This window comes from Verticillium dahliae, genomic scaffold, assembly GCF_000150675.1.
Source record: "Verticillium dahliae VdLs.17 supercont1.8 genomic scaffold, whole genome shotgun sequence".
NCBI lineage: Eukaryota > Fungi > Ascomycota > Sordariomycetes > Glomerellales > Plectosphaerellaceae > Verticillium > Verticillium dahliae.
Genome location: NW_009276927.1, coordinates 58,082 through 79,942, shown reverse-complemented (window position 1 = coordinate 79,942; position 21,861 = coordinate 58,082). Strand labels below are relative to the sequence as shown.

General features: G+C 56.4%; 9 protein-coding genes across 9 annotated transcripts; 6 read left to right on the top strand and 3 right to left on the bottom strand.

Annotated features, from left to right (window-relative positions):
* Positions 1-726: 726 nt before the first annotated feature.
* VDAG_04585 (ATP-dependent permease MDL2) lies at positions 727-3,102 on the top strand (the record flags this gene model as incomplete). The annotated part of the gene is made up of 1 exon (XM_009654189.1): positions 727-3,102. One exon carries the CDS (start codon positions 727-729, stop codon positions 3,100-3,102), a length of 2,376 nt encoding a protein of 791 aa, XP_009652484.1.
* A 780-nt stretch (positions 3,103-3,882) lies between these two features.
* Positions 3,883-4,865, top strand: VDAG_04584 (alpha/beta hydrolase; the record flags this gene model as incomplete). The annotated part of the gene is made up of 2 exons (XM_009654188.1): positions 3,883-3,948; positions 4,032-4,865. The coding sequence occupies 2 exons, from the start codon at positions 3,883-3,885 to the stop codon at positions 4,863-4,865; spliced, it is 900 nt and encodes a 299-aa protein (XP_009652483.1).
* Positions 4,866-5,632: 767 nt separating this feature from the next.
* Positions 5,633-7,641, bottom strand: VDAG_04583 (WD repeat-containing protein srw1; the record flags this gene model as incomplete). The annotated part of the gene is made up of 3 exons (XM_009654187.1): positions 5,633-6,990; positions 7,075-7,202; positions 7,268-7,641. The coding sequence occupies 3 exons, from the start codon at positions 7,639-7,641 to the stop codon at positions 5,633-5,635; spliced, it is 1,860 nt and encodes a 619-aa protein (XP_009652482.1).
* A 4,148-nt stretch (positions 7,642-11,789) lies between these two features.
* VDAG_04582 (uncharacterized protein) lies at positions 11,790-13,960 on the top strand (the record flags this gene model as incomplete). The annotated part of the gene is made up of 3 exons (XM_009654186.1): positions 11,790-12,783; positions 12,841-13,039; positions 13,111-13,960. 3 exons carry the CDS (start codon positions 11,790-11,792, stop codon positions 13,958-13,960), a joined length of 2,043 nt encoding a protein of 680 aa, XP_009652481.1.
* Positions 13,961-14,554: 594 nt separating this feature from the next.
* Positions 14,555-15,791, bottom strand: VDAG_04581 (uncharacterized protein; the record flags this gene model as incomplete). Its single annotated transcript, XM_009654185.1, has 2 exons — positions 14,555-15,062; positions 15,124-15,791. The coding sequence occupies 2 exons, from the start codon at positions 15,789-15,791 to the stop codon at positions 14,555-14,557; spliced, it is 1,176 nt and encodes a 391-aa protein (XP_009652480.1).
* An 842-nt stretch (positions 15,792-16,633) lies between these two features.
* Positions 16,634-17,499, top strand: VDAG_04580 (N-acetyltransferase). Its single transcript, XM_009654184.1, has 2 exons — positions 16,634-16,916; positions 16,975-17,499. The coding sequence occupies exons 1-2, from the start codon at positions 16,748-16,750 to the stop codon at positions 17,376-17,378; spliced, it is 573 nt and encodes a 190-aa protein (XP_009652479.1). The 5' UTR covers positions 16,634-16,747; the 3' UTR covers positions 17,379-17,499.
* A 24-nt stretch (positions 17,500-17,523) lies between these two features.
* Positions 17,524-18,343, bottom strand: VDAG_04579 (3-oxoacyl-[acyl-carrier-protein] reductase; the record flags this gene model as incomplete). Its single annotated transcript, XM_009654183.1, has 2 exons — positions 17,524-17,834; positions 17,896-18,343. 2 exons carry the CDS (start codon positions 18,341-18,343, stop codon positions 17,524-17,526), a joined length of 759 nt encoding a protein of 252 aa, XP_009652478.1.
* Positions 18,344-18,648: 305 nt separating this feature from the next.
* On the top strand, positions 18,649-18,855 carry VDAG_04578 (uncharacterized protein; the record flags this gene model as incomplete). Its single annotated transcript, XM_009654182.1, has 2 exons — positions 18,649-18,662; positions 18,714-18,855. The coding sequence occupies 2 exons, from the start codon at positions 18,649-18,651 to the stop codon at positions 18,853-18,855; spliced, it is 156 nt and encodes a 51-aa protein (XP_009652477.1).
* Positions 18,856-19,886: 1,031 nt separating this feature from the next.
* Positions 19,887-21,479, top strand: VDAG_04577 (RNA-binding protein; the record flags this gene model as incomplete). The annotated part of the gene is made up of 4 exons (XM_009654181.1): positions 19,887-20,233; positions 20,344-20,455; positions 20,545-20,897; positions 20,962-21,479. Exons 1-4 carry the CDS (start codon positions 20,182-20,184, stop codon positions 21,477-21,479), a joined length of 1,035 nt encoding a protein of 344 aa, XP_009652476.1. The 5' UTR covers positions 19,887-20,181.
* Positions 21,480-21,861: the final 382 nt, after the last annotated feature.

Here is a 21,861-nt window from a genome sequence, read left to right as displayed (position 1 = left end):
AGCTGAGAGGGGGTATGCACATGTGAGTGCATAGCTCTTTAGTCGGCTCAAGGCTAGATGCGCAACGCGTCTCATCTCAGTTGAACTAGTGGGAGCCTCAGTATGATCAGGTAACTTAGTGTAGGGCCACTGCAGAGAGTGGAATTTTGTAGAATGCAACAAAGACTACGATGAGAAACGAGATGCAGGGGGGCGAAATGCTATGCTGCAGGAGTTCTTGTCTGAAGGCGCTCCAAGTTACATGTGACGAGACGAGACAGTTCTCGGGATTCAGCAGGGTGAGTGCGAATGGACAAAGTATCGGAGAAGATAAGTTTTGGTGGGCCGAATGTTGCCGACCGACACAGCTCGGAGGTAAGCAGGCTTGGGTCTCTAACAAATGTACCTACCCGAACATATGTAGTGCCGCAAAGGATCCCTACCGCAAATGGCAGGGGTTTAGGGGGGGGGCGGCTGGCAGGTGGTCATGACCTGGCCTAGCCCCCAAAGCGTTTTTCGATCAAATACCGATGACGAAATCTTCAAGTGCCTCATTTCAACCTCGAGTTTGATCAACCAACCTTTGATCGACCAACTCTGCCGAGCACCATCCTGTCAGAGGTCCGTTGACCCCTCGACTCGCGCCGCTGACCATACGACCTGTTCTGGCCCGCAATGCGCAGCACCTCCGTGACACGGAACATGCTCCTCGTCTCGTCGTCTAGACCCCGTTAAGACGGCCTCATCATGGTTTCGGGAGCTGCTCGGTCAGCTGTGCAGCTGCCCCAACGCGCCGCCACTTCACTCTGCGGCGCCTCGATATTTGGCTCTCCCAACATATTCATCAGTCGCGCGCCCTTGGCAAGTCGATGGCACCCATTGCTATCGCAAATACGACAGGTTCAAACGGCAACGACCCCGACCACAAACGAACAAACAAGTGCACGCCGCCGAGCCGCGTTTCCCAATGCTATAACATTACGCCGACCATATTTCGCACCGAGACAAGCCGGCTTCGTCGGGCTGGGCAGCCTGTCGCGCCCATTTTCTCACAGTCGGTCGGTATACAGGGAGCTCCAGAAAGATGGCCAACATCAAGATGCAGCCCAGAAGCAGGTGGCAGAACCTGAGCATGACCCAGAACATGATTTTCAGAAGAGCGAGAGGGCTGCTCAGGCTGCCCAGGTCAACCTGAGTGCCAAATTATCGAAAGAAGGAAAAGGTTCTGGCAAGGCAGGTTTCGATGAAGTCTGGCGGTTGATCAAGATTGCGCGCCCCGAGCTCAAATGGCTAGCTGTGGCCATTGTCTTCCTGGTCGTTTCTTCCAGTGTGACCATGTCCATACCATTTTCCGTGGGCCGCATCCTGGACATCGTCACAAAGGATCCCGCTGAGGACGCTCGCCTCTTCGGTCTGACCCTGCCGCATTTTTTCATTGGTCTCGGCACTATATTAACGATTGGCGCCATGGCCAACTTTGGCCGCATCATTCTTCTTCGCATCATTGGCGAGAGGGTTGTTGCCCGCCTGAGGTCGCAGCTGTACAGAAGAACCTACGTTCAGGACGCTGAATTCTTCGACGCCAACCGCGTGGGAGATCTGATCTCCCGGCTCAGCTCTGATACCGTCGTGGTCGGCAAGTCCATTACCCAGAATATCAGCGATGGTCTGCGGTCCTTGTTCAGTGGCGGAGCAGGTTTCATTGCCATGATCTGGCTCAGCCCTGGTCTCACAGGTCTCCTCCTCGTCATGCTGCCTCCTGTTGCCGTTGGCGCCTTCTTCTATGGTCGCGCCATCAGAAACGTCAGCAAGGGTATTCAGAAGAATCTTGGCACACTTACCAAGATTGCTGAAGAGCGATTAGGCAACGTCAAGACCAGTCAGGCTTTCGTTGGTGAAGTTCAGGAGATTAACCGCTACAACAAGCAGGTGCGTCGTATATTCGCTCTCGGTCGCAAGGAATCGACGATTGCAGCGACATTCTTTGCCACGACTGGCTGGGCCGGGAATATGACAATCCTAGCCATGCTTATTGTTGGTGGCAACTACGTCCGAACAGGAGCAATGTCGGTTGGAGATCTGACTTCATTCATGATGTACACTGCATTTGCTGGTTCCAGTCTCTTCGGTCTGTCATCCTTCTACTCTGAGCTGATGAAGGGTGTGGGAGCCGCAAGCCGTCTCTTTGAATTGCAGGACAGACACCCATCCATTTCTCAGACGGTGGGCAGCAAGGTTGAGTCGGCACAAGGCGTCATCAAGTTCAACAACCTCTCTTTCGCCTACCCCACCAGACCCGCCGTCAATGTCTTCAACGGTCTGAATTTTGAGATTCCTTCGGGCTCAAATGTTTGCGTTGTTGGTCCCTCTGGTGGTGGCAAGTCCACTGTCGCCAGCCTGCTTCTGCGCTTCTACAATCCCACTGCAGGCTCCATCACAATCAACGGCGTCGACATTTCTCAGATGAACATCAAATCGCTGCGGCGGCGCATAGGCATGGTGGCTCAGGAACCTGTTCTTTTCTCTGGCACCATCGCCGAGAACATTGCGTATGGAAAACCCGAAGCAACCAGGGCCCAGATTGTCGTGGCAGCCCGCAAAGCGAACTGCAACTTTATCAGCGATCTTCCTTCCGGCTTGGACACGCAGGTTGGAGCGCGTGGCTCGCAGCTGTCTGGTGGACAGAAGCAGCGCATTGCCATCGCCCGGGCCCTGATCAAGGACCCGGATATCCTCATCCTAGACGAGGCCACCTCCGCACTCGACGCCGAGTCCGAGACGCTCGTCAACGCTGCGCTGGCATCACTCTTGCGTGGCAGGAACACCACCATCTCCATCGCGCATCGCTTGTCGACCATCAAACGATCAGATCTCATCATTGTACTATCAAACGAGGGTAGAGTTGCTGAGATTGGCAAGTACACAGACTTGTCGGCTGACCCGAACAGCGCATTCAGCAAGCTGATGGAGTGGCAAATGAGTGGAGGAGATCTTCTTGAGCCGGCCCGGCCGAGCGAGCAAGCTCGTATCACGGAGCAGGACGAGATTGAAGATGATCTGGAGCATGGCGAGGCCGAGAACGCCGAGGCAACTGCTGAGGAGGTGAAGAAGAACAAGACGTAATGCGATGTTAAAAGTACATCCGACACTTTACGGAGGGGGTTCACACTCGGCTTCCGCTCCAGTCAACAGGTTTTGCCAGCTCGGCGTTGGAGAGCGGCCTGTTTGGGCATGGAGGGCGAGTTCGAGGGTGGCATGTACGATTAATTTAATTTTTCTGCACACAGAAACACGATAGAGAACTCTCCTTGATATTTGGCATGTCAAGTTCCAGCAGGCCATCTGCGTTTCGCCTATGATGAGTGCCGGGTGAGGAATCGCGGATACGGAGATAGGAGAAACTCGGGTCCGCATCAGGTAGATAAATACTGTTGCATAGGGCGATGTTGCTGAGGGTATCTCATAAGGCATGTGAATGTTCTATCCAATGTGCTCCGAAATGCATTAGGGAGCGCAGCGTCATATTACAGCTCCAATGCACATCTATAATTACTGGTGCAGCACCCTCGCAGAAAGGCTGACGATTCAAGATTGGCGTAAGAAGGACTTCGTAGGCAGGGGATGATCAATGCTTACTTGCCATCATGCAAGTAGCTCAGTAAGGTGTGACACCTAAATGAGATGTGCCATTGATGTCGGAGCGGCTGGCCAGCGAAGGTCACGAGGCGCAAAAGCATGTGAAGGCCGCTCGGGATTTCCGATGAACAGCTCGAAATCGAATAGCTCCCAACCCCTCCTCGTTTTTGCCATGACATCTTTCCACAGGATTGAGCTCCACACATCACATCACCTTATCACAAGCCAACATCCTTCATCATACATTCGAGAGTTTGACGGATGAACATGGCGACTGAAACTGAGGGCACTTTCACTATTGGTGGCAAGGAGCTATACACCAAGACCTGGACGGTAGGCTTTCCTCACAGAAGCTCTCGAACCGAACCCAGAGCGCCCAACCATTCATGCATAAGCCCAAGCTAACCTGGACTCAGCCCCAAGGTCCCGTCAAGGCCAAGCTCGTCTTCATCCATGGCTTCAGCGACCACGTGAACCGGTACTACGGCCTCTTCCCGTCTCTCGCGGCCCGCGGCATCCAAGTGCACGGGTTTGACCAGCGCGGTTGGGGCCGCAGCGTTCGCGTCCCAGCCGACAAGGGTCTCACGGGACCGACAGCACAGGTCATCGCCGATATGGCCGCCTTTACCCGCAGCGTCCTAGCCGCCGAGCCGTCGACGGTGCCCGTCTTCGTCATGGGCAACTCGATGGGCGGCGGCCAGGTCGCGACGCTGGCCTCCGACCCGGCCTACGAGGACCTCGTCGGCAGCATCCGCGGCTTCGTCCTCGAGGCCCCCTTCATCGCGTTCCCCGCCGGCGAGGCCCCCAGCGCCATCAAGATCTTCCTCGGCAAGCTCGCCAGCCGCGTCCTGCCGCGCCAGCAGCTCGTCAACGCCCTGCCGGCCGAGTACTTTTCCAGGGACCCCGAGGTCGTCAAGAGCGTCCGCGAGGACCCGCTGTGCCACGACACGGGCACCCTCGAGGGCCTCGCGGGCCTGCTCGAGCGGACGGACGCGCTGGCCTCGGGCCGCGTCCGGCTGGGGAGCAAGGTGAGGAGCCTGTTCCTGGCCCACGGCACCGGCGACAAGACGACGAGCTGGGAGGCCAGCCGCAAGTGGTTCGACGCGCAGGGGCTCCAGGACGGCCGGTACAAGGAGTACGAGGGTTGCTACCACCAGCTGCATGCCGACCTGTGCAAGGACGAGTTTTACACCGATGTTGGCGACTGGATCCTCGAGAGGACCGAGGACAGACCCGGACCCAAGCTTTAATTGCTGTCGTTGCCACTTGTATGTGACAATGTTACTCTATAATGCTCCCTCTGTTATAGCCACATACCTAGGTAGTTTACTTAGGCGCCTACCTTAATTTATGCTTTTGCAGTCTATTTAGTCATTTCACTTTAGGTACAGCATTGTCATCTTGTTGTACGGTATGTGTGGCAAAGCGATCTGGTCTGTCCCTTGATTAGACGCCCTTCTCAGTGTGGGTGGAAGCTCCTGAGCTACTGTTCTGATTCGAGTTGCCCACGAGCTGCAGGACGGCCCTCAAATGCCTTTCATGTAAATAGCAAAGCCCCGCCCAGCCCAAGATCTGCATTGACTCATTCATCTGCCCCCAAAAGGCGCAACCATGACGCCGCTCTGTGTCAGCGCAGAACCCATCCAACCGAGCCAGCAGCTACCTCTCCCCTCACGCCAACCAGTCATGCCCATCGTGGTCACACCTGCCAAACGGCAGGAACCCAAAACGAAAAACAGAAAATGAATAGAAAAAAAGCAGACGCCGTTCTATGCCCGTGATGCAGTCACAGCAGGATATTCGCTTTCTTCCCCGCCTCCCAGAATCATGATTTCCGACCAACCCGTCGCAGTGCTCGTTCCCAGTGCCAAGTCCCATCCTCTCGGTTCTGCGACCGAGCAATATGTGTGAAAAAAAAAGAAGAACAGAATGCGATCCTCCGTTAGTGTACCATCGAATCGAGTGGTGTGTTTGCCGTCGTACTCATGTTGTAGACCTGCCTCGACGCAACGGCCGACTACCGAATGACGCCCCACTCGGAGAGGCGCCCTCCGCCTTCGCCGTCGTCTCGTGCGCTGGGTCTTCTGCCAAAGAGGTTCCAGAAACGTAGGGTCTCGTCTCCCGCTCCGGTGACTACCACGCGGCCGTCGGGGCTCATGGCCAAGTAGAGTACTCGGTATGTGTGTCCCGTGAGACTGGCGACCTGCGTCATGGAGGGGTACTTCCAGACCACAATCTGATTTTGACTGTATCCATGTGTGGAGACAATCTCGTTTGAGTTCTTCGACCAGGCCAGGTTGCACACTTGGCTTCCCGTATCCACCTCGTTGATGACCGAGCCTTTAACTGTGTCATGAAATATGATGCGGCGATCCGCCGTGCCGCCTCCAGAGGCGAGTAGACCGCGCTGATGCGGTGACCAGGCGAGTGCCTTAACGGCAGCCGTGTGGTCTGAGAACTTCCAGAGCGGCGTTTCGGACAGCTTGTCCCAGACCATCAACTTGTTATCGTTTCCGCCACTGGCCAGCTGTCCGTCTTCGCAATTCCATTTTAGTCCGCACACTTCTTGCTTGTGTCCCACCAGTTTCCGCAGCCACTGGTCGGGAGCCCGTACATCTCGGTGGTAGATTGAACGGTCCCTGGAGCCGGAGCTCAAGATGTGAGAATTCCAAGCAAGGGAGCCGACGCGCGCGGTGTGTCCTGTCATCGTTCGCAGACGCCTAGTCTTCTCCGCGTCCCAGATCTGCACCAGCCCCTTGCCCGTGCCGATAGCGATATGAGTGCCTTTTTGAATCCAGGAAACACTCGTCACTGTGTCATCTTCAAGCGTGCAGAGCTTGTTGACACGGCTCGTCTGGGCGTTCCACATGTAGACACTGGAACCCAAGCCAACGCCAAGGACGTTGGCACTTCCCCAGTCGACTAGGTTCAGGTAGAAATCGTCGGCGAGTTCAGGGGCATCGAGCACCTTGTAGGGCACCTTGCTCACAGCTCTAGGCTGCCTGCGAGGGCTCAGCAGCATCTGTTGGCTGTTGAAGCGAACGGGTGAAAGGCTGTAAATCTCAGCACGGGTGTCGAGGTTTGGCCCGTGCCTGCTCTGGGGCGTTCTCGAGGGAGTCAAATGGCCGCCCGCACTTAGGTTACGTGGCGACATGTACGAGAAAAGGTTCTTGTGCGGAGTGGATGGGGTTGCTGTTGAGGGAAGTGAGGCCGTAGAGTTGTTATTTGGTGGTGTGTGAGATCGCACAATGCCAGCGTGTGGGTTTGCTGAAGAAGAGTGATCTGGTGACATGGCGGGCGGTGTTGTTTGCGGTACAGAGCCCTCAAAGAGCTCGGCGCGAAGCAGCGTTGAGAAGGTTCGGTTGGCTTCCTCGGCTGGTAGAAAGTGTGAGCTACATAGGCTTGGACTAGGGGTCTGGGGCCATGCTTGTGGGCAGCATGCAAGGAAGGACTTCTTACTCTTCTGAAAGTGTAGCTCGCCGTGAGGGGTGCGCTTTTTCTGCTTCGAGGGCGTCGCAGGCGAGCCATCCTCGTGCAAAAGGTTGAAACTTGCTTGCAAGTCTTGCCCAGATCGTGAGGGGATAAACCTAGGAAGTTGAGCTTGATCAGCATGGGCGTTCGGCTCCCGCAAGACATGTTGAATGGCACCCACCTGTCTCCGTTTATCCTTTGACGCTTCCGCGACGGACTGGCACCTGGCGTGCTCTCGCGCTGCGACCTATGCATCTCGCGGAGCAGGGCGCTATCGACAGCACTGGTGTCAAGGGCAGCAGAGCGAGACAAGTCGCTTGGTCGTCTCGCATGCCGCAAGTCACCCGCCTTGACATTGGCGCGGTCGCTGTTCTGCCGAGCCTCGAGGCGGCCTCGATCGCCTGCGGACACGGGCGGGGGAGGGGTAGCGAAACGGGTAGAGGAGCGCTTTGTCGGTTCAACCGAAGCTCCCTTGGTACCGACAGCGGGGAGATTGTTCGAGCTCGGGCTTGGCGCCGATGCTGCGACGACGGGCTCCACGGCGTCGTCCATCATCTGGAAGAAGGACTGCTGTTCTCGAACGCTAGAGTTGCTACGTCGTCTTATCTCGAAATCGCTGGGGGGTTCGTGTCGGCCGGCCGAGCAGTGACGATGCGAGGAAGGAGGGCGGCAAGGCAGCGGCCGTTCTGGGCTCGTTGAATGAATGGTCCGCAACCACGGAGAGGATGGAGGACAATCGCCAGGAAAGCAAACAATATATGCTACGCGAATTGTCCCGATCGCATAGTCCTCCCAGGAGTTGCTGACAGAGTCGTCGTGGGGTTGATGCGGGTTTCGGTACGGGGTGGCTGGTCGAAAGCCAATTCCACCTTCAAGTCGTATGTATGGCCCCGTGCACTGACAGTTACAGCAGGAAAGGGAGAGCGGACGCTTCTGGTTGGAATGTCGGCTTTTTTTTTTCTTTTCTGCGACGAGGTGTAAATGGGAAGGTGATCGCAATTACGACGTCGTCTGAAGGTGCCGCACGATGGGTGAATGGACGCCCGGCGCGTAGACGTGAGGTGAGGTGAGGTAGGTGTGGTGGTTGAGGATCAATCACTATAGGTAGGGAAGGTGGTGCGGCGGCATCGAGTAGGCGGGCGGGAGGGAGACGTCGAACACCTGACGAAACGGCGCTGGGCGCTGGGCACTGGGCGGCGAGGCGGCGAGCGGCAAAAACACTCCAGCAAGAAGCTACAGGGTGTGTTCGCGGTTATCGTTATCACCTTTAGGTGGGAGCTGTCGCCTGCACCTCCAGCCTGAGCCTGGAGAACAACAAACCGAAGAAGCGCTAAGCTCAATTGGGCCGGAAGCAACGGGACGGCAGGGGGGCATGGGCGCCCTTCACGGTCGCCTCTTGGTGTCGAAGTCGCGGTACATCACCATCAGTTCGCGATGGAAAACAAACAGAGCCACCCAGCGCGCCTTGTGTGTCTTGTGTGTCTTGTGTGTCTTGCCTGGGATTTATTCGGCCATCATGTTTCTTGAACGCAACCCGACTGGGCTACGAATTATGAATTGGAAGGACATATGACCATCTACTCTCAGAGCCGGGCCTCGTTCGGAACTGTTCTCTTGGAGCCCATGATCAGTCATTTGGCACCAAGGGGCTTCGTCAATTCTCGGTCATCTTTCGTCTACATGTGTTCCTAGACACGCTGCTTTGGCAGACTACACATTGTTCTGTTGTGATATGAGAACCAATGCAACCCTCTTCGTAGAATTAGCTTCATGGCCTGAAAACCACTGCAACCATGCGAGCCAAGTCGACCGAGGTCGGGTCTCGTCCCACCGTGGCCTGGTGACGACGTCTTGAACTGTTCACAAAGACAGTCAGTCTGGTGGTGACGCACTCGTCAGCCAGCCATACTGGGAGGCCGTTACAGAGGTCGTTACAACGGTCATGGGCAATCGAAGAGGGCCGACGTTTCCAGCGTGTTCAACCCAACCGTGCAGTCAAGCTCGTTAGTCAAGCCGGGCCGAAGTGCAAAGCCATGTCAATTCAGTCGCAACATCTGTCATCACCTTGCTTGTTCGAGTCTCGCGGCTGGCAAACAGGATACAGGTGTGACGCGCGGTATGGCCGCGTGTTGTGTCGGTGCGGTCGCGATCGCGGTCGCGGTTGCGGTCAGGAGCACGTAAAGTGGTCGCTGGCTCTGGTAACAAGGGTCTTGATTGAGTAGAACGCAGGCAAGGAAAAGGAGTGGCCGCGTTGATTGGACGACAAAGCCTCCCTCGCCCCGAGCCCCCTTTTCGGCTCCAGCCAGTAGGCACGTCGAGGTCACGTCGGGCTGGTCCAAACACGCAACGTGGTTTGTTGAGTCGAGCGTTCCTGTCCCTTTGTGCGCTACGTACCTTACCGTACCCTAGGTGCCTCCTGTCAGCCGTCAACACCAACACGGCACCAACACGAGACACAAAAGAAAGTCAAAGACGACAAGTCAACCGCGTCGTCACCGTGCGCCGTGCGCCGTGCGTTGTGTCCCGCCGCAATCGGCTTCGAATGTCGTCCCCCGCCATCCATTGCCTCGAGCTTTGGACTTGTAAGTAGCTTTGTCTTCCTTAGCGTAAGTATGCCGAAGGAAGCGCTCTATGAAGCCAGGAATATGCCACAAAGTATAAGTATGATACTTTCCTTTTACAACACTGGGTCTTACCGTACCTATCAAGCCCATAGTGGGGGAGGTGCATGCGACAACCACGTACGCCGAGCCCACAGTGTTGCATATTCCCAAGCTGCTCAAAGCTTCGAGATGCAAGCTTACGAATCACCACCTCCCTCTGGCACGTTATACTAAATGTAACAAACAATTGGCCAACCCTTCCAATGTGTGGTCAGGAAAGGCACAGGCAGGAAAATGCTCGGGCATGCTCGTTAGGACTGCGGCGAGGTCTCTCTCCAGACCCCAAAGGATCCTTCCCTCGGCACTGCTTCAACGTGCATCCACTGCCCGGTACTCCTCATTGTTTCCATCTGGCATAGTACCTAAGGCTAGGTGGTCCGCAGAATCCCAGCCCAACGTCAGCCTACTTACTAGTCATGGACCCTGGTTGCGATCGGCTCGAGACAAGATGATGGGCGATTTCGATGTCGATGGCGATTTCTGACAGACGGCTTGCTAAACCTCCTCGAGGTAGCGACGACAGATGCTCAGGGCAGCCGTTGGCCTGATGAACCCACAACAGCGTTGCGGATCTCATCACTAGCTGTCAAACTATCGTGACTTCGCGCACGGCAGCTTGACAATCCGAGAAGGAAGATTGCTCGCAGGGGTGCCTTTTCCTCTGAGCATCCGCCCTCCCAAGGTGGCATCCACATGTACACATCATGTCGGCGAAAACCCCCCTACAAAGGTGCAGCAGATGGAGATGTGGAGTTGGCTCGATCGCCCGATGAACAACTTCCCAGCAGGTTTCTGGTGATCGGTGCCTGCGCCGTTCAGCTCGGTTCCTGAGCATGAGCCTCCTCCAGGTCTCCACCCAACAGCCCGCGGCAGCGCAGAAGCCCGGGCGTCGGGGCATCATGACCCCAATCTGGGCCTTTGGGCCCATTTTCCAGGGTCTCGGCAGCGTCTCCACCAGCATCAGCACCTCAACCGCCTGCTGTTTGACCTCCCCATCGGGACATTCGCCATCTGTCATTACCGCTGTCACCCACGCCTCTTCCCATCTTGTCAAATTGCCATAGAAGGCCCCGGCGTCTACTGTCTGCTTTTGTATCATGGCTTGCGGCTTGCTCAATATGTCAGGCATCATCCTGGTCAACCTGCATGGTGCAGGTCTCCCCTCGTCATGGATGTGACATGCTCGCATCGATCTGCCTTTCTGTCGCCCTCGATGCAAACCCTCGATGCAAACTCAGCTTGCTAGCCATGGCTACGACTACCACCCGACGATACCACAATGCGAACTCACTTCGAGCGGCAGTTGCAGCAGTTCGGTTCATGCCGTGGCGGCTACTGTACCAGACTGACGTCGTTGGCTCAAGCCAACCCATTTTAGCTTAGAGACTAAAGCCGTCTCTACGGCCCCCCGTCGATCGTCGTATCTGGCAGCTGGTTCTGAATACTTGTAGGGACCTGAGGTGCGAACCGATATTGGTTTGTTCCCCCCGCCAGGGTCTGATCGCTCCGCTAGGCTCGTTGATGAGATCGGCAAGTCCACCACGATCGAGGATGTAGTCGGGTTCGCAGCCAGACTCCATCCAAACCACCCAACGAGCAAACGAGAGGCTGCAGGAGTGCTAGACATGCCTGTTGGTGAGCACACGAGCCGAGTCAGCCTCCTGCGTCCGCAGCTTGTTTCTTTTTTGGAAATCCTGATCCCCTGTCTGTCCGTGGTCTGCCTGTCTACCGCTGCTATCTACATATACTAAGACACCTGCCTCGCCTCTGCCTTGTGAGACTGACATGTTCCATGAACAACCATGCAGTAGTGGAACAGAACGCTACCTGTTATACGCTACTGAAGAAGTCTGTGCTCGACCACTTTGTGCCTACGAACTTCTTCTATCCTTCGGCTGTTTAACTCATCACTTCGTCATGCCGCACCTCCACTTGGGAGAAAACATCCTACACCGGCACCGCCGCGGCGACGCTGTCTCTAAACCGGATAGCCGTCATGCCGCAGTCAGTCATGATCCTATGCGCCAGCACAGCCTCAGCATGGAGGATATTGGCGCCGATATCCCTGATATCCCTCTCCGGCGACAAGGGCCTGTTGCTGCCGGCACTAGCCCTACACCGTGGGAGGATGACGGCTCTAATTGGGTCCCCCAAGGGCCTGTAAGCCCAAGAGTGTTGCACTCCAGGAGGAAGCCGAGGTATGATGAGAAATGGCCATGCTCTACGCCGACGATGCTGACGATATTTACTCGAAGCCAACACTTCCAGCACACAGAGGTGCCGCTGCGGGGAAGAGTGATCTCACCAGATCCCGACTACTCTGCGCCGAGGGGTGCGCAGTCGTTGAGTCCGCCACCAAAGAGTGCCCCAACACGTTCCACCAGGTCGCGAGCCAACTCTACGCGCTCATCGTACGAGACCAACGCCACGTCTCTGGTCCCCTTGCAGACCAAAGGTCTAAGCGATGATGATCTTCTGGAGCCCATCCCAGACGAAGAGCTTGAACCTGGCTCCTTCGACCTCGTGGCACCAGACCAGGGAGTCAGTCGGCAGCACTCGCTTGAAACTCGCTCAGAAGTCTTGTTCTCAAAGGAGCACCTTAAGGGCATATTTTCCGACTACGTGCTTCTTCAAAAGTTCACAGACTTCCTGGCTGAAGCGCGCCGCGAATCCCTGCCGCTCTTGACGTACTACCTCGACTCGATGAAGGCATTGCGAGCCATTGCGTACGCTAATGCCATTTCCCGGGCACTGGACGCCACAGATGGCCACGACTTCACTAGCGAAGGGCCCGGCAAGACTACCAACACGGCTCTGGAGAAGAAGGCTGAGGCTGCCTTTGAGGCACTGACCCGCGAAGACCTGCCTGCGTACATCACGCATCTGTGGACGCAAACAGTCAGTGTGTCGATTAAGCGACGGATCACAGGCACTTTACCTGTTCAGCTGCGGGAGATGTCGGAGGGGCTCGCTGAGGTCTTCTGTCTGACTGACCCTTCTCGACGGGATAACCCCATCGTCTTTGCTTCTGAAGGTGTGTTTGTGAAGTGAGTGAGACGATGACGGGTGGATGCTGACCATGTGACTCCAGAATTCTACCGAACGACCCAGTATGGCATGAACTATGTTATTGGACGCAACTGTCGTTTCCTTCAGGGGCCGAAGACCAACCCATTCAGTGTTCAGAGAATACGGGATAAATTGCTGGCCGGCAAGGAATGCTACGAGACCTTTCTCAACTACCGCCGTGATGGGTCGCCTTTCATGAATCTTCTCATGATGGCCCCTCTGTACGACAGCCGAGGCACAATTAGATACTTCATGGGGCCCAAGTCGACGTTTCTGGACTTGTCAAAGAGAGTTCTGGGCTTGATGCCATGAAGAAACTCATGGCAGAGTACGAAGCCAAGGAACCCGGCGGTGATGCTGATCACAATCCCGAAGAGGAGTCGAAGGATGAATTCAAAGATCTCTGTGAGATGTTCAACTCGACCGAGCTGGAGACTGTTCGACGGTGTGGCGGGGATATGTACCGCGTCAAGCAGGGGGAGGCGGATCAGTCCAATGGCGGGCCGACGAACTGGAACAAGCCTCGCATCTTGCTGAGAGAGGAGTCACTGGCGGCGCAGAGCCAGCCATCATCACCAACAGCATCCAGCGGCAAACTTACGGGGATCTACTCGCATTATCTTCTTGTCCGACCATATCCCAGCCTGCGCATCCTGTTTGCTTCGCCATCGCTCCGGGTACCCGGAATCCTGCAATCGCCCTTCATGAGCAAGATAGGGGGGTCCGATCGTGTCCGCGAAGGACTCACTCAGGCGTTCGCGGACGGGCATGGCGTCACAGCCAAGATACGGTGGTCGTCAAAGCCGGGTGTTGAGGGCCGGCCGCGCTGGATCCACTGCACGCCGCTGGTGGGCAGCAACGGCGCTGTCGGCGTCTGGATGGTCGTCCTCGTCGACGACGAGGTAGACCCCCTCCCGCGGCACATGCAGGCGCCTGCAGTCAAAGTGCAGCGTCACGGAACGTCGCAGCCGCCGACGACACACAACGAGGACAATATGAGCCTACGCAGCTTCGCGGTCATGAACAGGGATCCCGAAGCCAGCACTGTTGGCGACGCTCGGCCAGGCAGCCGGGGGACATGGGAAACCAGCCGCACAGATCGCCCGGAGACGCCGTACACCCTCCGCCTAGGCGAAGAGTGAACGGCGCCTGCGAGGCAAGTCCCCAGTCACTACCGGAGAGAGTGAGCATTTGTTTTGATGTCAGATGTACCGATACCCACGCGTTCCATGCACTTCCTCTAAATAAAAGTAGCATATATAATCTGATTTTTGTCTTCGTGGTTTGTGTCCCACCTGCGGTGATTACCGACTTGCGGTGAATCCCTACGTATCCCATGAAATGTCACGCTGAAGGTTTCCATAGCAGAAGGCGGGAAAAAGGAAGGAAAAGGCAAGGATGCGCACCGGTTGACACGTAAGACACTTAAGGTTCATTGATAAGGTTGAAGAACATGAATCATATCAAGTGTAACTCGCAGGCCCATGTACGTGGTCTATCATCTTGGTCTCGTTACGGTGTGTCTCATAGCGACTTGCGTCTGCCGGGAGACGTCCTCTCTATCCAGAAGTCGGCCCCCTCCTTGTCTACCTCGCCAAGCACACAGGAGGCTCTGAGTTCATTGTCGCACGGCCATGCTGAGCTGCAGCTCCTGAGAGCAGTGGATATATAGCTGCTCTCGCTCAACGCAAAAAAAGGGGCACAAGCAGGAAAATTCAGCAGGCCTACCCGATTGATCAGGCGGGGGCGGACCCTGCCTGCTCGAGCAGCCTAGCTCGCCATCCGTTGCAGACCTCCTCAAAGCCGCCAACTACGTCTCCGCAGACGCCGGCGCATTCGCGGTTCTCGAGCCTCTCGCCCCAGTTGCCGCGCGTAAGCCATCGCTCGCCTTCGTCGCGCAGCTCCTCTTCTCGTTTCATCTCGGCCACAAGCTCCTTGGCGCTCTTGAGGCGCCGGGTCGCTGTGAGGGTCGTCTGGCGCGACATGTGCAACGTGTCGGAAAGGTAGTTCAAGCTTGAGATGAGGTCTGAAGTGAGGGTGTGCAGAGCTGTCAGGGAGTCGTGCGCCTTGGCGATGGGGCGAGGCATGGATTCGGACAACTCGAGAAGAAGCGGCAGCAGCTCCTCTACAACTTCTGGATCTGGCGGCGGAACAAGAGGCGAGAGCAGCGGGAAAGTCAGGTTGTGCATCTGGCGAGTCTGATGTGACAAGTGTGTCGTGAGAGCGGCGTGCGCAGTAATGAGCCTGCGTCGACCACGTCAGCAGTTGCAACTCGTGACGGCAAGCTTACACCAAGAAGACTCACCTTGTCGCGCTTCCTTCCACGCCTGTTTGGGACCCCAGGTCCTTGAGGCTCTCTGTTACACGCGCGAAGACGCCGTCTGCTGGGCTGCCGTTGTTCTCCGTGCCCCTTCGTGCCAGCGCCTCAACAGCATCGATTCTCGCGATCAAACTTGGAGGGATGCCTGGTGAGTCCAGATCCGATTCCGAGCCGTATTCGCTCCCATCATATCCGCTTCCTGACCTCGCATGGCCCTTACGCACTGGTGAAGGCACGTTCAGGTTGGTGGGCTTCGTGACGCCACTAGTGACCTCTTCCGCAACGTCAACGCCGCTGTCCCGTATACCATCGATGCCCTCTCTTCCTTCAATCGTTCGCTGTTCGGGGTCCAGTGTATCCTCTTCGTAATACTCGCCCTCCTCACCAGAGTCCGAGAACGCATCAGCCAGCTCGTCGGCCAAGTTGCCCATGCCGTTGCCCGCCACCATACCCATGCCCCCGCTGCTGAAAATGCCGATGTCGAGACCATCGTGGTTATTGAAGCTGGTCCCAATGGGCGTTGCGGGATCATGCAACGAGGATCTGGAGCGTCGTCGGTCTCGTGGCGAGGACGTGGTGCTGTTATACTGGTAGGACGCGTCGATACTGGAGGGGTGGCGGGAATGCCTCGGGGTACGTGGGGAGGAAGGCATTCTCGATGCAAGTAAACGCGTGGACGATATTCAGATATTCAGGCGTCTTGTCGGCGGTCAGGACCTGGGTGCGAGGAGGGGGGTGCTAAAGACCAGGCGAAGGAGCCGGGCGGATGGGACAGCCGCGGGCGGTGAACTGGCAGCGATGGTTGTTCGTCGCTTCGTGTGCAATATGACTCTTCTCGCGACGATGCAGTTGGAGAGGGAACGAGGCAGGCCGCGTCTGGAGACGATGGGGACTATCAGGGCAGTTGGTGGTCCGCCCTGCCTCAACGTCGTAGGACAATATCAGATGAAAGCTATGAGACGAGATTGACGTGGTAGGGGACCAAGGGGACCTGCTATAGGCATGCCACGGGCTGCCCCCAGTTCGTGTCTAGTTGTGATTGGCCCCCTCCAATGACAAAACAAAGCAAAACACTGGAAATCGCGGGCTCAAGAAGGGGAGTCCTTCGACCCCAGCCGTCTTTGAAGATGGGACGAGAACTGGAATAAGATCTGGAACAAAGATCACTTCCTGGAGGGGGGCAAAACACCCTTGATGATGAACGCACCGAGGTAGGTAGGTATGAAAGGGAGGTCAAGGCCACTGGCAGGAGTGCAGGCTGCCTGCTTTGGTGGTGCGTCCCGTACATCCTTGCCGGACGCCGCCCCCCCCCTAAAAAGAGCCCCCTGCATTCCCAGGCTTGCCAGGCTTGCCAGGCCCTCCACGATTACCTAACGAAGGTTCCGTCCCTTTGAGCAAAGATGACAGACCAAGACGGGACCCCGCGATCGCGATACGACGTTGCCCATATCGTTCTATCGGTAGAATTAACCCCTCCAACCGCCCAGCAACGGACGCTGCCACAAGAATATCGAAGTTCTTTCGAGGCCAATCGGTCAGTCGGCGATCAACCGTCGTGAACTCCTCCCGCTGGTTCTAGCTACCACTTTTGATTGGCAACGAGCGCACCATGGCCACCTTCCGGCGCTTCGTCCCTGACGATGTCGACAAGTTTTCAAAATGCAACCTCGACCCCCTGACGGAAACCTACGAGCTTGCGTTCTACCTTCAATATCATGCCAAATGGCCAGCCCTGTTCCAGGTCTGCGAGGATATGAATGGGAACATTATTGGCTACAGTATGTAACCGTTTCCTCTCAAGCGTTTTTGGCGCCCACTGACTCTCTCAATCGCCAGTCATGGGCAAGGTTGAATCGTCTCCCGATATCTACAAGTTCTCCGAGCATTACCTGCCCTGGCACGCACACATCACGGCCCTGACCGTCGCACCGGAGGCTCGCAGGCTAGGCATCGGCAAAATCCTGACGGAGCAGCTGGAGGTCGCAGCTGACGCAAACGATGCTTGGTTTGTTGACCTCTTCGTTCGGACCAGCAACCACCGAGCCATCAACTTCTACAAGGGCATGGGGTATAGCGTTTTCCGCGTGGTGAAAGACTACTACGGCGACCATGCCACCGATCCCAAGGCTTCCAGTGAAGATGCCTTCGACATGCGGAAGCCATGTAAGCGGGATACCAAGCTACAACATATCCGGGACGACGGCGAGAGGCACGAGGTCGACCCGGGTGATGTGTGGTGAAAGAATAACAACACGCTAGCTGCCTACGGAGCATCTCCCTGTCAAGAGCCAAGACGTCTTGGCCAGCGTTCCCTACGCCTTTACATGCATCGCTATTCCGCTTATGTTGATCCACGACGATATGCCTGTCTGCTGCAGGCGGCCATCACAGCCATGCTCCGTCCACCTCATACACGGACCCGCTCACAAACGTGCTTTCGGGGCCGAGCAGGAAGGCTAGGACATTACCACACTCTTCGGAGGTTCCTTGCCGTTGAAACGCCGTCGGCTCGTCAAACGGTGCGTCCAGCGGCCGTCCAGCGGCCTTCCAGTTCTTCTCCATCAATGGTGTGAATATGGCGCCCGGCGCCACCGCATTCACCCTCACTTCGCGCGCGCCGTTCTCCTTGGCCGCGGCTTTCGTCAAGCCAATCATGCCGTGCTTACTGGCATCGTACGCTCCGTGATTCGCGAATCCTGAGACGCAATCAGTTGGCTGTGGCCAAGGTACTGTGGGGAGGAAGGCACCGTGACATACCTTTGAGGCCATGGATCGAAGATACGTTGACAATGGAACCGCCATCGACAATATTTCGAAGCTCGGCCCGCATACAGTACATACATCCTGTCAAATTGACAGCGATAATCTTGTTCCACTCGTCGTCATCTAGTTCCGCGACCGGGCGTGTGCCGTGGTGTTTGCCGATGACGCCCGCAACGTTTGCCGCACCGTCCAGACGTCCAAACTGCTTCACGATACCGTCAATCCAATCATCTACCTGGCTCCGGACAGCAACATTCACTGTGTTGATAGAGAAGCGAATTTTGTGTTCTTGGAAGTAGTTCTCTGCCTCCTTCATTGCTTCCGGGTCGATATCGGCGATGCAGATCGTGGCTCCGCGCCTCGCGAGGATTTTGGCGGTTGCAAAGGCGATCCCACTGGCGCCACCAGTGAACGCATAAACCTTGCCGTCAAGTGACGACATTGTGGTTCTAAGGTTTGCGATGGCTGCGTACTAAACGCGTTTCGGTTGCTTGTCGCTCAATTGAATTTGCTCAGGGTTTCGAGAGCAGCAGGACAGAGAGAATTAGCGGGGCGAGAATGTATCGTGAGATCGAAGGTTTCAGATCCTAGGTTCTTAAAAAGGCCGCCAGACGGTTGGGGATGGACTCTTTAAAGAACCGCCGATCCGTCACAAACCGACGGCAGTCCAGCCTCTCGCCAACTAGCTGACCGGGCGTCCGAAAGGGTTAACCCACATCTGAACCGACATGGTATGAACTTGTTACCATGGGTCAGCACAGGTTCGTGGTGGAATTCGGGATGAGTCTCCGAGCCTTACTGTTCTTGCATAGCACGCCCCCCACGCGTGGGCCTGGGTTTATGATCACCCCCTCCTCTATCGAGTTTTCGGTTGGCGGCATTTCTACGCTGCACGCGGACGCTTTCTATCCTACACGTTTACCCGATCCCGTTAATTGCGAGAAGGCCCCATAGGCGCAAGGACTTTGCACACCCGTACCCCGCCTTTCTAACAGGTCGAGCGAGATACGACTCGCGATTCCCGCATCCGACGGGTCGGACTTTAGGGAGTTTGCTGAAGTACTTCTCCCGATCCACCAATCCCGTAATTTAGGATTCCTTCGACGACATCAACGTCGTAAACCTGGGGGTTTTCCGCCACTGGTGCGTATCGCCTACGTACGGGAATTAAGGGACCAGCTCAAGGCACCTCAATGTCCTGTACCCACGTCTTGAAGGGACGCGAAAGTTCCGATCAATAGCCGACCATGATCTGTTCATCCTGTACTCACTCTACTAGCACGTTTTTGCTTCATCAGATCGTGAAAGCCTCAATGCCGAAGTCCGCCCTTCATATTGACGGACTTTCCTCATTGTATCCATGCGACCCTCGGGAATCAAAAGTTCAAACAGGGGGGCTGAGACCTATCAACAATGTCGGCGCAGCCAGGAATGTGAGTGTCAGGCCACCCAATTCAACCTAGGAGAAGACTCACGATAGCAACATGCAGTCAGGTAATAGGAGCGGTTTGTACTCCGAGCATAATTATTTTGGTCCGATTCACATGGAAGCTTGACTACCTAGGTACCTAAGGTAAGGTATGTAGTCGGCATCTTCGGTAGGTACTCCCGGCAGCGTCGGTTGCCCTGGGTAAGGCGGTACCTTAGGCAAGGTACCTTCAGGAACCTTCCTACCTTACCGGGTAGGAGTACCGACCTGACCACGGTGCACAGCATTGGTGACGCGCAGGAGTGAGAATTGGTGCCCAAATTCAGCACAGTCACGTGCCGGCAGCTGCCATAGCTGTCTGATGGGCCCTGCCAGCTGGTTCAGGTCTTGATCGTGCCCCACGTAGCCCCTTGCGCCTGGCAACGCTGCAAAGCCCCAGTGCCGTGCGTGACCTGGACCTTCCTCCCTCGTTGACCACCTCGCAATCCACTCTTTTGCAACAAACGTCCATCACCTTGCACTTGTCGCCATCCAGCCTCACTACACCACGCCTCACTATCGCCTTCCGTTCGCCGGCTGCCGCATCAATCACTGACACGGCTCCTGCATTGATTCCCTCATATACCTGCTTTTAGCCTTTGAGGCTTCTTCTTTCCTTCCTTACCCCTGGGGTTTGTTTTTTTTTCCCTTCCAACCCTTCACCAACGCGAACGGACAGAGCCTTCCGCTGCTGCCTCGCTTCCACCCATACCCCCGACAGCCTCGCATTCTTCCATCCATCCCTTACCTATCCACGTCCATCTTCTCTCGTGCCACTACATCAAACTCTCGTCTCTATCATATCAGACGATATGGCCACTACCAGCATGGATTACGAGACCGCCAATGGCGACCGTTACGATGGTTAGTTTCTTCATCATCCCTCCTGTCATGAGTGATGGGAATTCCATCGTCTTCGCTCCATTCTACGTCTTTGCCCATATTTCCATTCGCTCACATGACTGGATCCTCAGAAGAGACTCCTCGCTACGAGCGCGATAACCGCAGCGCCTCTCCCCGTCCCCTGCGCGACGAAGCCGATGGCGGTCGTCGTCGCTCTGCTTCGCCATCCGGTAATGGTGATCGGTACGTCACGTCTCTCTTTGTCTTTTCCTCCCTCTCCAAAAATGACGCCTACTGGACCATTGCTTACGCTACATCTTTTCTCCGTCTAGCACTATGAAGGACAACGATACTGCTTCCAAGGGCGGTGATGACGATGGCGCCATCAACCCTGGCTCCAACCTTTTTGTCACTGGCATCCACCCTCGCCTGTCCGAGTCGGAAGTCACGCGCCTCTTCGAGAAGTATGGCGAGGTTGAGAAGTGTCAGATCATGCGTGACCCCCACACCAAGGAGTCCCGCGGCTTCGGCTTCGTCAAGATGGTCACCTCCGACCAAGCTGATGCTGCCAAGGAGGGTCTCCAGGGAGAGCAGATTGACGGCCGTACTCTCAGCATCGAGAAGGCTCGCCGTGCCCGTCCCCGTACCCCGACCCCCGGCAAGTACTTCGGTCCTCCCAAGCGTGGTAAGTCCTAGCATATTCCCATCAATCCTACAACGACCCGTGACGTTGACATATCAATCCCCAGAGGGCGGAGGTGGTGGCCGTGGTGGCCGCATGAACGACCGCTACGACGATCGTCGCCGCGGTGGTTACGGCGGTGGCGGCGGCGGCTACTATGGACGCGACGACCCCTACCGCTACCGCGGCGGCGGCGGTGGCGGCTATGAGCGTCGCTACGAGGATCGCGGAGGATACCGCGAGGACCGCGGCTACGATCGCACTTACCGTGACGACCGTGGCGGTAGCTACGACCGTCGCGAGCGTGATGATGGCTACAGCGGCGGTGGTCGCGTCGACCGCTACGGCAGTGGGGGCGGCCGCGACGGTGGGGGTCGCGAGGGTGGAGGCCGCGAGGGCGGTGACCGCTATCGCGATGACCGCCGTGGCCCTGGCTATGACCGCGAAAGGGGTTACGACCGCGGAGCTGAGCGTGACGCTCCGCGCACCCGTGATGCTCCTGCTGCCGCTGCCGCCTATGGCGACTCTGCCGGTGGTCGCTCCGAGGCACGGGAGCCCTACGGTGGAGGTTCGGATTACTACTGACGACCTCTTCACAAGGCACGGGCTAATGCGCACAGGATCCCGCTAATTATCGCGATGTGGACCGCCATTTGTCGCGCTTCCTTCCGCTCTTGGTACTTTCGACCATGGCGGGCTTTTCTCGATCCTTCCGTCTTCTAATGGAGTTTTTGTGCAATGCGACTAGTAAGGGTGGGAAACGAAAATGGGATTCTTCGGATTGCGTCTTTCTCTGGTATGGCCTCGCTTTCGGTTAGAGCGAGGCTGGCCTGCACAGAATCGACCAGGCAGTTTTTTTTCGCCTCAGAGCTCGGTTTACACTGCACGGATTTCTTTGGTAGCTTTCGCACACAATCAACTCGGCAACGCTACACGTCGCGACAGGCTTTGTCTCAGTGACGGGCAT